At 39.4% G+C, this 15,284-nt stretch overlaps 1 protein-coding gene across 1 annotated transcript; it reads left to right on the top strand.

Moving 5' to 3' along the window:
- Positions 1 to 3,472: 3,472 nt before the first annotated feature.
- Smp_160540 (hypothetical protein) lies at positions 3,473 to 7,268 on the top strand (the record flags this gene model as incomplete). Its single annotated transcript, XM_018798831.1, has 4 exons — positions 3,473 to 3,496; positions 5,000 to 5,113; positions 5,150 to 5,243; positions 7,060 to 7,268. 4 exons carry the CDS (start codon positions 3,473 to 3,475, stop codon positions 7,266 to 7,268), a joined length of 441 nt encoding a protein of 146 aa, XP_018646660.1.
- Positions 7,269 to 15,284: the final 8,016 nt, after the last annotated feature.

The raw sequence follows: 15,284 nt of genomic DNA, 5'->3' as shown, positions 1-15,284 counted from the left end.
TGTTCAACGAATCGAAGGCAGTCCTGATATCAAGAAACACTACGATTGTTGGCCTGCGATAAGTATGACGGTGTTCTAACATTTGGCGGAGGGTGAAGATGTGATCAATGCATCCTCGACCAGAACGAAAACCAGCCTGCTCCTCGTGAGTCAATCGTTCTCGGGTTTTAAACAACCTACGAAGAATGACAGAAGCCAATAGTTTGGACGCAATCGGAAGTAAACTTATCCCCCGATAGTTGTTACAGGAACAACGTGAACCCTTTTTAAAGATAGGGACGACTATTGACTCATTCCATGATGTTGGAACACTTTCTTGCTCCCAAACCTTTGCAAACAGCACCGTCAGTTCCTTAGCCAGAAAGTCACCACCATCTTTAAAAAGAGCCGAAGGTAAGTCATCTGGGCCCGGTGATTTGTAGCGCTTCAAGAGTTGGAGTTCGTTGTGGACTTCCGCCTCATTTGGTGGATCAGTCGTCACTGGCCATGGGGGGCAGGACAAACTGGTCGATGTTGCCGAAGCAGCAGGCCAGTTGAACTGCCCTTCGAAAAATTCAGCCCATCGTCCAAGACGTCGAGAGATGTTAGTGATTGGCATCCCGTCATCCTCGTAGATTGTTTCACTCACACCAGACTTCTTGCTGCCAGTGGCTCGGATGAGTTGGAAGAGCTTCCGGCAGTTACCAGATGCAGCTGCTGCTTCCATCTCATTAGCACGCTCCGACCACCAGGCTTCCCGGTCCTTACGCAAGCTTTGCCCGATTTCATTACGTAACAGCCTTCGTTTGTGGTCAAACTCACGGTCACCCGGAGTAGACCGACGGGCTTCCATCAGTTGTAAGGAGCCAGAAGAGACCCAGTGCTTGTAAGCGGGACGTTTCGCGAAGCCGCAAGCGGCTTTACTCGCCATTTTCATGGCGTCGTGAAGATGCAACCAATGCTCATCTATACTTTTCGGTGGGGTGGTAGCTAGCCTAGAGGCTAACTCCGCTCGATACTTACTTGCAACAGATGTTGCAGCCAGTTTAATTATTTATTTATTTAAACACATATATATTGGTACAAAAGGGCACCAGGTACATATGCGCCACACTATTTGTGTGTGTGGGCTGTGATACTGCTCGGGTGCCCAAACCGAAGCAGGTGGTTTTCTTAGGGGGCCACACTCCGAGCCTTTGACCTAAAGGTCTGATCCACAAGGCAGTGGAGCATCGTGAGGAGATGCAGTCCCATGGTAGCCGTTGACCAACAGCAGGTTCATTCGCCATTCGTTCCATCAGGATACTGGAGCCAGCCCATGTGCACCATTGGTTTGGAACCAGGGTTTTCCAACTCCCCTAGGTGTGCTTTCCGTGTCCACCAACCCGGTTAAAGCGACGGACATTCGCTTTTCGTCCTCTCACTTTCGTAAACAACAGTAGTGCCACGAGAAGGCAGTGAGTAGGACTTCCCTGACAGAGGCTATATATTCGCTGGCCATGTCAGAGCATTTCGAGAGGGAGAGTGGACTCTCCCCACTCTCGGCCGTACCAGGCCATTTGGGGGCCAGTTTACTAACATCGATCCGTTGGTGGTGGTCAATCCTTCGGCCACTGAAAAGTAAGGTGAGATTGGCGCAAACCAGGGCATGATCAGACTCCAGATAGGTACTCCAAAAGGAGCGGCTGTCTTGTACACAACCACGCCAACGGTAGCTGATCGCGATGTGATCAATCTGAGTCCAGGCTTGGGATGCAGAGGGAGGACGTCAGGTGGCACACCGGCGATGACTGTGCCGGAAGTTAGTGCTAGCCAGAAACAGGTTGTGGTTTGTGCACAGTTGCAGCAAACGGTCTTCGTTATCTGTCCTGCGACCAACAAGTCCCCATCGGCCACCTAAACGACTCTCTTCTGTGCCTAGACGCCCGACCTGTGCATTCAAGTCTCCGGCTAGTACTACAATATCTGTCGAACGCGCTTTCTGAAGAAGAACTGTTAACTGATGGTAAAACTCATCCTTGATTGCATCCGGGCTGCAATCTGTCGGGGCACAGGCGGAGATGACGAAAAGACACCGTTTCTCACGCCGGTTTCTTCTCACTTTGATGGAACTTTCTAATCTAACAGGACATAACCGACTGCTAATGGGGATCCAATCGATTAGTGCTGCCTCAGCCCTAGCGCTTAGTGCAACACCAACGCCTGCAAGACCAGACGAAAATGCCACAGAGTCCCCGGATAAGCGCACGTGAAACAAGCTTTTCGAAGCGACAGATGGAGAGCGAATTTGTAGTACTTCACTAGAGTCTTGAATACGGGTCTCGGATAGACAGCAAACATCAACATTAAGACTTTCTAAAGACATAGCCAGCCCCATCTGTTGTCTGATCTGCATTAGTGTGCGAACGTTGAAGGAAGCCAGCTTGAACGGCGTACGTGGTTTCAGAAAGACTGCCTCAGTATTCGTAATCGGTGGAAGCATTCACTTACAACCAGACAGTGACTGGAGATCGTTTAGATAGGACAGATTTTCCACCATGGGCGAGCTACTGCATAAGTTGGAAAGGAAGGATACACAATTTGGGAATAAAGGGAGTGAAAAAGCGACGTAGTAAATAATAATAATAATAATAATAATAATAATAATAATAATAATGGTAATAATAATAATCGTGTAAATTGTCTTGCTTTTAGTATGAGCGAGAATACTTTCGTCAATAGAATTCATCATTTCATTTATTTGTGTGTGGGCTGTGATACTGCTCGGGTGCCCAAACCGAAGCAGGTGGTTTTCTTAGGGGGCCACACTCCGAGCCTTTGACCTAAAGGTCTGATCCACAAGGCAGTGGAGCATCGTGAGGAGATGCAGTCCCATGGTAGCCGTTGACCAACAGCAGGTTCATTCGCCATTCGTTCCATCAGGATACTGGAGCCAGCCCATGTGCACCATTGGTTTGGAATCAGGGTTTTCCAACTCCCCTAGGTGTGCTTTCCGTGTCCACCAACCCGGTTAAAGCGACGGACATTCGCTTTTCGTCCTCTCACTTTCGTAAACAACAGTAGTGCCACGAGAAGGCAGTGAGTAGGACTTCCCTGACAAAGGCTATATATTCGCTGGCCATGTCAGAGCATTTCGAGAGGGAGAGTGGACTCTCCCCACTCTCGGCCGTACCAAGGCATTTATTTATAGCGGTATTTGAATACACTTGAATACACACATTGACTTCACAACTAAGATATAATCTACACTTATTTACCTTAATCACAGTTCATATCACTTGACCTGCTTCGGTCTGGGCACCCGGGCAGTATCATAGCCCTCATACAATTAAATGAAATGACAGTTTTTGTGTGGCGCATATATATCTGGTGCCCTCTTGTACCGATATTTATGTGTTCAAATAATAATAAGAACATGTCACTTTACAAATCCAGAACCAATATTGCACTTGTTATGTATTAGATAAATTAAGCTAAAACAGTTCATATGTATATGACTCATGAAAAGCAGCCTCACGTATGCAACTTTAAAGGATAAGTGTTGTGTCATTCCGTAGACTCACACTGTTTATTGATTTTTCTGTCTATTTGCATTCATTCACAAACCACATAGTTCGAGTAAACTGATAAAAACCTGACTTGTGCCTACAACTGGTTACGAATTAATTGTCTTTGATACTTTTATAGCAAATTTTATACGTTGCCAGGCTATCTTAATATGTAAGTTATTTAAATCCCCTCAACATCAATTAAGTCAGTTACCCTGTGAATACAACTATTATTGTCATCTTTAGATGGGTTGTAAAGAAAAGTCTTGTTGACATATTCCTTGTCTTTATTCAATAGTCACGAATATTTCAACTCAACTCAGCCAATAGTTAGAGTTCAGGGATGATTTTCAACGATAATCAACAGTAATATTCTCTCTTTTTATCTATATTACTGTTTTAGTTAAGAAGTCTAAAATCAAGTAACAAATCTCCTTGCGTTTAATTTTATAGTCCTTCAGAAACAATTCTAACCTAGACGATTTTCAGCTCTTCACTTTAAGTCACAACTGCTTTAGTAGGATTTTTTAAAATATCTAACAGTCATTCATGTTACTTTGAAAGTAAACAGAATTCCAATGTCCCGTTTCACTGTATAGCACCAGGTCATAAAATATGAATCTATTCAGTCTGTCAATTGGATGAAGAATCAAAAATAAATGATATGATAAGAACGCCACACAGTTGGGTTTATTATGTTTCTTTCTTTATTTGAACACATAAATACTGGTACAAAGAGGCACCAAACACATATGTGCCGCACAGGTCACTTGATTTATGTGTGGATTGTGATACTACCCAGGTGCCCAGACCAAAGCAGGTGGTTCTCTTGTGGGACCACTCCCCAAGCCTTTCACCTAAAGGTCTGATACACAAGACAGTGAAGCAACTTCGGGAGATGCAGTCATATGATAGTCGGTGACCAATGATTGGTCCATACACCGTTCATTCCTTCAGGATCCTGGAGCCCCTGTGCACAATTGGTTTGGAATCAGGGTTTTCCAACTCCCCTTTATGGATCCTCCGCGTTGATTAACCCAGTAAGAGCACCGGAAATTCGCTTTTCGTTCTCTGAATTCCGTAAAAATCAGCCTTACTATGAGAAGGCTGGGAGTAGTACTTCCCCGATAGTGGTTGTATGCACGTGTCCATGTGAGAGCATTCCAAGAGAGAGATACTAACTCTCCCCACTCTCGACCGTACCAGAGCATTTGAAGGCAATTTATTATGTCATTAATCATGCATCTTAAAGTTCAGTAATATTGTCTTCGGTAGTTTTGATATTTAAGCTTTCAACTTGTGACTCATATATTCTCTTGAAATAATTTAATCCAGTCAGTCAGTCACAACGTAGAACTTCGTACGTACGTACGTACGTACATCAGTTCGAGTTGCCATACCACATTAACTCAAAGATGCAGTTGTCGATTCAAATCCAACTGATTATTTCAAAATTTGTTTTTGAATTACAGATGATTTGGAATAATACTATCGGCATATCTCCGAATATTTCACGACTATTTAAAATATTTGGAAAATTATCATATCGTCAAGTTAACACATTATCATCAACTGATATAAATCAGGTAATTTCCTAGTGATTATTGTTCATCTCCATGTAGGTAGTTTTATTCGGTAGAGTGAGTTCTTTACATTTCGGTGAAAGCAAGAATGGTAAAAATGTCTATGTATCAATTGGATTAGTAACAAAAAATAGTTTAAAGACTACGAATGGATATTTATCTACCGTGGCTTTTCATACGTAAGTTTACTTTAATTAGTCAGTTATATTATCAATCAGTATGGTTTTTGTGATTTCGAGATTATTATTAATATTATTACATCAATGGCATCAATGCTTGAAGTCCCTAACTTCTAGTCTGAGCTATGTTGGCAGATGCAGACTACTTGGTTAGGGTCCGCGTGACTATCGTTACCAATGGTTGGAGACTCTAGGTGACATGGTTCAGAATCGATTACAATGGCGTAGGTGTATACATTCTTTATCTTCCTTTAAACCTTAAGATTAAAATTGCTTCATAACTTTTTTTCCTTCCCAAACTATATCCTTATATACAACCTATCTTTTATATACTACCACCACTAAATTAATTACTTCTATGAATTCGGTGTTCATCTTGTTGTGCTAACGAGGTATGGCAACTTGGACCGATGCATAAATGTGCCTGATCCTACGTTGTAGCTGACTGACTGACTATTGCATAGTTAAATAACTATTTTTTGAAGCCTAATAGTAGTGATTAGAGCATTTGACTTTTCAGCCCGTAAATCATCCTATTTCGAATCGAGAAACGGTAATATCACTGTCATTCAAACTTAGATTGTGGCTTGAAATCAGATATATGAATCTGTGCCTGATAAACGAGTTACTGTAGTTAATTAATTAATTGCAGACTTTTCTAGGTAAAGACGGTAAATTAACTTATAAAGGTACTAACCTTCGTTAATTGAGGTATTATAAATGTGACACATGCCTAGACACTAGTCACGTCAACATTTAATGTTCGGTAGTATGGGAGTAAGCTAGAAAAATGTCAGTATTGATCGAACAGAACACTGCATCACTACATAAAGTTAGTGGCTGTTTGAATAGACGACGCCGAGAGGTCTATACTTTTTGATTAGAGTGTAAGCAGTCGTTGCAATCAATATTTGAAAACGTTAAGTGACATGAATTCAAATCAGTTACGCTAACACATATATTCTTCAATCGTAATTTCATCCTAATTTTAGAGCTTTAATAAAACAGTCAAAGTAATTAAATTGGTGTACGATGTATAAAAATTGCTGATATTAATATTTAGTCGATTTAACTGTAACTGCCCCCAAATGCCCTGGTATGGCCGAGAGTGGGGAGAGTCCACTCTCCCTCTCGAAATACTCTCACATGGCCACGCGTATATAGCCTCTGACAGGGAAGTCCTACTCATTGCCTTCTCGTCAATGGGGTGTTGTTTACAAAATTGAGAGGACAAAAAGCGATTATCCGGAGCTTTAACCGGGTTGGTGGACACGGAAAGTCCATCTAGGGGAGTTAGAAAACCCTGATTCCAAACCAATGGTGCACATGGGCTGGCTCCAGTATCCTGAAGGAACGAATAGCGTATGAACCTGCTGTTGGTCACCGGCTACCATGGGAATGCATTTCCTTACGATGCTCCACTGCCTTGTGTATCAGATCTTTATGTCGAATGCTCCGGATGTGATCCCTTAAGAAAACTACCTGCTTTGGTTTGGGCACCCGAGCAGTATCACAGCCGTCACACAAATCTCATTTGATTTGTGAGGCGCATATTTATCTGGTACCCGTTTGTACCAATATTTATGTGTATAAATAAATAAATAATATTATTTTCTAAAATAAATGTTCATATCTCATCTGAAATCTATTCAAGTCTCATCCGTTTATTTTCTCATTGTTTCTTTTACGAAATCAAAATAATCGCCTCCTATTACAGTGTATATGTTTTCGAACAATCGTTTGTTGATAAAATTAAACATTTAACCAAAGGTGATCGATTATGTGTTATTGGTCGATTGAACTCTTATTCTAAACCTGATGGTGAATGGCGTTCTTCTGTTACAGCTGACATAGTAAGCCCACTTGTTGGAATGCCGACAATGAGTGGAGATGATTCTGTTATGGAAGATGAAAAAGCTAATGAAGATGAAGAGATTTTAACAGATGAAATGGAAGATAAACTTGATGCTGAAAAATGAAACACTTCAGTATATGTATATGTATATATATATATATATATATATATATATATATATATATATATCATGGATTTGTACTATATCTTCTGTGTAATAATAGAAATATTCCAAATAGAATAAATTTATCATTGTAGTATAATCATCAAAACATAGTTTAGTTAGCAGTGGAATCTAGGATGCACGTCTCGTCTGCACGACTCGTCAGTTACATGTGTCTGTATCTCAGACTTGTTCACTCCAGAACTCGTAACCAGTACAACTCGCTTCAAACACCATCTTTTTTTTTCTAATTAGCTACTACTCTATCGGACAAGCTAATAGCTATCTGAACTCAATAGCTAAGTGGATAATACTATGACCTTTGAAGTGAACAGTATTAGTTTCGAGTTGTGGACTGAGAATCAAATATGATATGTAAGTACATTCAGCCGACGAGTTCTCTGTAGTACGAGATGCGGGTCCTGGATTCCATTGTCAGCAGCCATCCATCTCTGTTTATGAGGCTTGTGGCTTAAAGTAATATCGAGGTGATCCGCACAGGACGCACGTATACCAATAAGATACTGGTTAGTTACAATCCTAAACGTCAATGAGGAGATTCAAACAACCAATATTGCATGAATTAGACTTAAATTATTCTGTTGAACAAATATAGGTGTATCATTCATATCCATATTATGAAGCATATTAAAAATTGCAATTTCAGCGGTACTACAAAGTCGAATGACTATGGAATCACCATCGACTAGGTTGGAATTATTGTAACAATATTCATCACAATCGTATCAAGTTATCTGGGACTATCATTTATAGCACTTCGTATTGTTGTTTAACATGATATTGAACACATAAGAATTAATCGGGGGTGAAGACTGAAGATATACTCCATTTTGTCAGGTCAACCGGAAGGATCGTAACCAGAAATGACAGTCGTTATAGTGTTTATTTATTAATCATTACAGCATGATTTTAAGATGTTAATTTTGCTGAACTGTACATTTTATTCACTGTGTCAGTATGCTCCATAGTGGACAGGTCCACAACAGGCTCGAATGTTGTTTCATTTCTAGAAAAAAACTTTAGATAATTTTAATGAAGGAAGCTTTGAGTCTCTGTTTAGTTTTTGTGATTGTACTTCGAACCATTTATTTATGCATTATAACAGTAGTCTCTCTCGGTTTAAGTGTTCTGGCGCGAGACTGGTATGTTCTGGGTTCGAATCTCACGAGTGCGGGATCGTGGATGCGCACTGTTGAGGAGTCCCATAATAAGACGAAACGGCCGTCTAGTGCTTCCAGGTTTTTTTATGGTGGTCTAGCTTCAATTGACTCATGATTTCAACTATGAAAGTAGTCTCTAGTCTTGTAGTGATGCATGCCGATAGGTCATAATTTAATAGTCTGATTTAGCATGTTATAGGTTATCTTGACAGAATAGCGAGTCCAGCATAAAATTGGAACACGAGTATGGATAGTAAGCGTAGAAGAATATCCTCAGTATTAATGATTGGTTGTCTAATCCTCAATCATAATGAGTGTGAAACAAACAAAATGTTCTGCTCTATATCCATGAGTGGGATGAAATCATTGTTCTCACCATTAATGCTTGCTGGTCGGTAACTAATATTCATCCTCTTCGCCAATGCCATTGATACAGTACAGTTTATATTTCGCATAACGAAAATTGAAAAGACTGGTTTTACTGAAACACCCAAACCTTGGTTCCATAACTATTTAGAGAACAGGACAATTCGTGCTAAGGTAAATGGGATGCATGCGAGTTCGAAATGATTTAACATCAGAAGTTTCGAGTGATGCAGTCTCAAGTCTATTCCTGTCCTTGATATTTATTAATAGCCTGTTAGATAAAATTAGCTTGACATCACTCATCTATGCAGATGGTGTGAAAATCTGGAGATCCATAAGAATCTAAAAGGAATCAATCGAACTCCAAGATGTTCTTACGATAACAGAGCAATGGACAGTAAATATGAAGTTATACGCTATTTCGTAATGTCACATCATAGATAGTTTACGTCATTTAACACAGCACTAGTACCCTATATGAAAATTTGCTACAAATTTTCCTCTTAGAGAGTGATATCTGGCTGTTAATTATGGAATGTTTAAGCGCCAGATCAAACTACATGAGAAGTGATGGGGCTAAAACTAAATACCTTTGGACCTAGGATTATTCTTGTTGGGCTACAGCAGAATAGGAAGTGACCTAATAATGGCTTACAACTTATTAAGTACGCCAAGTTAAACTCAAAACGAGCATACCAGAATATCAACATCACTCTGTTCGAGGCATCCTCCGTAAAACTGCATATCAAAGAACAAACACCGTATCCCTGATATGCGACGGTAAGCACAAATATTTATTATCCTTAAAATTCCTTTCACCCCAACAGCACGGTTTCAGAAAGGGTCCTTCTTGTATAACCAACCTGCTGACTGCGGTGGACAGACGAACAACCATCCTTATCGCGAGGGGAAGGTTGACGTCATTTACCTTGATTTCTCAAAAGCTTTTGATAGGGTCATCCATATATGTCTTAACAATAGGTTCAAATGACTGGGTATCAAATCACCTTTGATTGATTGGCTCACTTTATATCTGAGAAATCGACATTTTAAAGCCAAGGTTAACCTCACTTTCCCTCAGGCTATGGAATGTCCTAGTGAGGTCCTTCAGGTTTCGGTACTAGGACCTCTTCTTCTCTTGATTTATATTAACGATCTTTCACAACAGGTATCGTCAGATTTATTGCTTTTTGCTGATTATCTGAAATTTTGGAGAGAGATATGTGAGTAAGTGGAAAACCTGGCACTTCAGGAGGCAATTCAAAGTTGTGCAGATGACAACGGACTTACCCATTATTACTTCAAAGTGTAAAGTAGTCTATCTGGACATGGTGCAGACCACAACTACAAATTAGGCAACTCCCTTCTCGATGTATCTCAAGTTGAAAAATATCTAGGAGTATTGGTGACCTACGATTTGAAGTTTTACTCAGACGGCGACAAAAATGTCTTTCAAGCAAACCTTGCTGTGGTAAAATTGAAGATCACTTTTGGCCACTTTGATGGAAGAACTTTCTACGTAATCTTCAACGGTTTTCTTCATCGCCGTTTAAAGTACAGAAACATAGTATCTCCTTGCTCACTCCAAAGGGAGAAGAACACTGTGGAACGTATCTGACGGTGAGTCACGAAATCATTCCGGTGACTCAAATTCAAGCTCTATGAAGAACGCCTCCAATCACTGAACCTTTACCCGTTGAAGTACATACGTCTTAGAAGTAACCTTCTAATAGCTGACAGCAAGCTATATACTTCTGAACATACACCTAAACACATACTTAAGTTTAGTCCTAACACAAATCGTTGGAATCACTGATCATCATGAAGTTATGATACCCCACAACCTGTTTAATCTTTTCTTAGCAGCTTGCGAATATCGAATCCTATTTTAGAAGATTTATGATTTTTCCCCATCAGATATTGCACAAAAATTAATGGCAATAGCAACAGTTTTGACTCTAATTGGCTTTAGATATTTGCATATGTGAGTGTTCTTACCAAGTATAATTGTCCTTATTCACCATTCCACATACTTGATTCCCACCAGTGTTCTCGGTCTCTCATTCCAGCACTTAAGCTCTAGACCAATGAGTCGGTATCCGACGGTGTTAATTGTTTAACTTCAATCGATCCATGATCGTTTGTTCAACTGTGATAATACGACAATCACCACAAATCAACTTACTGACGCGATATATCAGTGATCGGATTATGCTAAGTGTATTGAGCCAATATGACGTCTGATTATACTGGTCATGTTCACCTTCAAATTACAGGATTGTAACTTCTTGTTCTTGTATTATGTCTTAGTAAAACGTACAACTGTTTATTGATTATTCAAACACATCGAAATTTGTTAATGTTTGAGGCTTGGGAATATCTTCAGTTGTTGATCTTCGTTCAACTAATTGACCTTTCTAGCAAATGTTTGTTAATGGATTGAAAAAACATTCAATAAGGGATGATGATATTTTCATGCATGAAAAAAGTATGGTTAATAATCAAGATTTGTAGCTATAAATTATTCACAATAACTAATTACATTTGCATAACATTGTTGTATAAAATGTTATACTACTTACTATTATTTAGTAGCTAATGACTAGCCTTCAAAATGTTCTGCCTTCATTTATTTAAACACTTAAATATTGGTACAAAATGGGCACCAGATACATATGCGAAATACAAATCTCATTCGATTTGTGTGAGGGCTGTGTTACTGCTCAGGTGCCCAAACTGAAGCAGGTGGTTTTCTTAGGGAGCCACATCCGGAGCCTTTAACCTGAAGGTCTGATCCACAAGGCAGTGGAGCATCGTAAGGAAATGCATTCACATGGTAGTCGGTGACCAACGATTGATTCATACGCCAATGGTTCCCTCAGGAAACTGGAGTCAGCCCATGTGCACCATTGATTTGGAATGGGGGTTTCCCAACTCCCCTAGGTGGACTCGCTGTGTCCACCAACCCGGTTAAAGCGCCAGATATTCACTTTTCGTCCTCTCAATTTCGTAAACAACACCCTCTTCAAGAGAAGGCAGTGAGTAGGACTTCCCTGTCAGAGGCTATATAGGCGTGGCCATGTGAGAGTATTTCGAGAGGGAGAGTGGACTCTCCCCACTCTCGGCCGTACCAGGGCATTCGGGGGCTTGTTCTGCCTATTGAGCTAGCTGTTCGAAACGTCCGTCGTTATTAACTAGCCATTATCATTATAGGTATTTGACAATTAGAAATAAATACGACTGAAATTGCGACCACCACCGCAATGGCCAGTCCATGAAATACGATCGTCTGATACGCGTTGGATGTCATTGGCGTTGACGAAGATCGATGAACTGTTCCATGATGAATCACTCAACTGTAGGATGATTTGTCTAGGGCTCAGTGACATTTTATCGGTTCTACAAAGGAAATCTATTGGTCGTAATACATGCCTATGATTATTTGGAGAGATTTTATCTTCAATTCTTTCTCTTAGTCAGTCATTTATTGTTCGATTCTAAGCCATCATGTGAACCTTGACTAAAATGTCTAAATCCATTGAGAATGACCGACCAAGACACCTCTTGGATAGCAGTGGTTAGGTATATATTCATGAGAGCAATAAGGTATATAGATAACTGTGATCTAGGGAAACTAGAGGATTGAATCGGGCCAATCAAGATGATTTTTATTTTAATCAGTTTACTCTGTGGAAAATTATGGAAGGAAGGAATTTTGCGAAATCTTTGAATGGTTGAAGTGACCTACTTTTATGAACAGAATGCGATTGGTAACAAGCAATTAAAATCGTGTAATCAAGTGATGGTTACCAGTAGTATGTGATTTTTTTATTAAAATGATTCATATAGCACAATCTGATCACGTATACATATAGAGTAAACTCATAAATGAAAAAAATAAAAGGTCAATCACTTTTTAAAGTAGAAAATATGATCATGGACCAATTGAAGTTAAACAATTAACACCGTTGGATACCGACTCAGTGATCTAGAGCTTAGGTGATGGATTAAGAGACCGAGAATACTGGTGGGAATCAAGGATGTGGAATGTTCAATGAGCACATACAATCATGAATCGATTGAAGTTAAACAATAAACACAGTTGGATACTGACTAGAGCTTAAATGCTGGAATGAGATACCGAGAATACTGGTTAGAATCAAGTATGTGAAATGGTGAATAAGGACAATTATACTTGTTAAGAACATTCATATATGAAAATATCTAAAACCAACTGGACTCGAAACTGTTGTTATCGCCATTATTGTTTGTGTAATATCTGATGGGGACAAATCACTAATCTTCTAAAATAGGATTCGATATTCTCAAGCTGCCAAGATAGGATTAAACAGGTTGTTAGGTATCGTGACCTCATGATGATCATTGTCTCCAACGAAAATGCAAACTGTCCGTAATAAAATCATGTGAATCGCTAGGCATTACTAAGAATTGGTCAGTAAAAATCAATATGATATTTGATAAGATAATTAACGATCGAGAATGATGATTAAAGAAAAATATCTTCATCATCTTTGAATATGGAATCAACTAAATGCATGTAGTAGTAGAATCAAGAAGGCACGTTTCGTCATCTCTGGGACTCTTCACTTGGATGTACCTTCATACAAAACGTATTCAATTGAATCATATGTCAAAAATTCGCATACTAAGTTTGAGCTCCATGTGTGATGAAAGAAAAAAACTGAAAATCATAATTTCTCGGTCCACTTATCGAAGTGCTAGCTTGATTTGCTTAGTGGGTTATAATCGCTCTATTTGTGATCATTTGTTTCATTGCAATAGAAAATTGTGAATGTAAACAAATCAATGAACTCCTCCTGATTAGCATCGTTTTCATCACCTTTATGTTTGACGTTTGAATTACATGTGGTTTGAGGAATACAGCTACAACTGAACGTCTGTACTGACGCATATGGTAGGAGACTTTGCAAAGAGTATGGTTAATGCACCCATGACTGCGTTTTAAAGCAGTTTGATATCCTCTAGTTTGCTGTTGTAGGGTGACAAGTAGAAAGTAAACGATTATTGAAGTAAGGATTTTAGAAATATTTGTCGATCAAGCGTCATTCGTTTTTGCTCTCGAGATAAGGGTCTGTTTCTTTTCGCTATAAATTGTTCGATGCTCGAATTCTGACAATAATGGTTGCACTGGCGTTCTGTGTGATTACAGCGACATTTCTCACTTCTTGAAGACAAATCCTGGATGCATAGTCCTAATGTATATTATGTTGTGTTTTTGACCAAGATCGCTAATTGAGAATCCTGTATTCACAGGTTGGTTGGTGTTAGTTGAATATGTAAAATCGCTGTACAGATACATACTATTCAGATTTGCCAAGTTTCCATACCCCAACGATATGAAGTTGCCAAGTTAAGTTCAAGAGTTGTATAAGAGGTAACATTGTAAGTAATGATACGAAATATTAGCCATCAAACAGACGATCTGAGTAAAACATTTGCGATAGTAACATGGTGAAGTAGTATCTCAGAGAGACAAAGAGTGGGTGAATTTGTGCCATTCATAATGAATCTGCGGTATTTCACCTAAGCCTCTAACGAATGGTTATGATAATCAAGCAGAGCCCAACTAGCAAGTCATCACATACACACATGGCTCAGTTCAGCAGTCAGCATCTTCACGGACTGATTCCATCTCATGATTCTATCATCCTCAGTTTCCATTCAACCTACTTGTATATCAACCATCATTGCTCGCAAAAGTATTCGGTGCATGAGGTTACGTAACACATCCTGATAATGTCAGTCGACAAACATTCACACTCCTGTCGATTGTCTTGCCATACTAACCATGGAATCACCAATTCGATGGTCTCAACTTATAGGACCAATGTTTGGGAAACATATATGACCTGTTTCTTGCAAATATACCCTATATATAAGAGCTATGTTTCACGACCACAAAATAGAACGCAGTGAACTTTTGTACACCATAACTGTCCTTTAGTTGGTTGGCAAACATCTCTTATGCCTCACTTAGGAGCGAGATGAAATCGCCAAATTGTGAGCCTACTTATTTCAAAGCATAATCCAGTATTTACCTTTAGCTGTCGGTCGGAAATTTGCAGAAGACTACTGTTTAATGTCAAATTATATATGAAGAATACATCCAGTGTAATCAAACAAATTGACTACATACTACCCACATAATCTATAAGTTGTTTCGGAGCATACAAACAAGCATAAGGAGACAATAACTGATTCTCCTCCAGGAACCCAGTCACATTGAATAATCTCTTGGACGTCGCGTATTCTTGTAAAGAATATATGTATGCGAATGAGTGTTTACAGTAAAGACACATATCAGTCAAAAAATTCAAACCTCTGTTGTTCCGGTCGGAGATTATTGATATGGATTAATTTTACTATTCATCAAAGATACGAAAACATG

Source organism: Schistosoma mansoni (assembly GCF_000237925.1).
Source record: "Schistosoma mansoni, WGS project CABG00000000 data, supercontig 0150, strain Puerto Rico, whole genome shotgun sequence".
NCBI lineage: Eukaryota > Metazoa > Platyhelminthes > Trematoda > Strigeidida > Schistosomatidae > Schistosoma > Schistosoma mansoni.
Note: the sequence above shows the minus strand (reverse complement) of the source record. Positions and strands in the feature narration are given on the sequence as shown.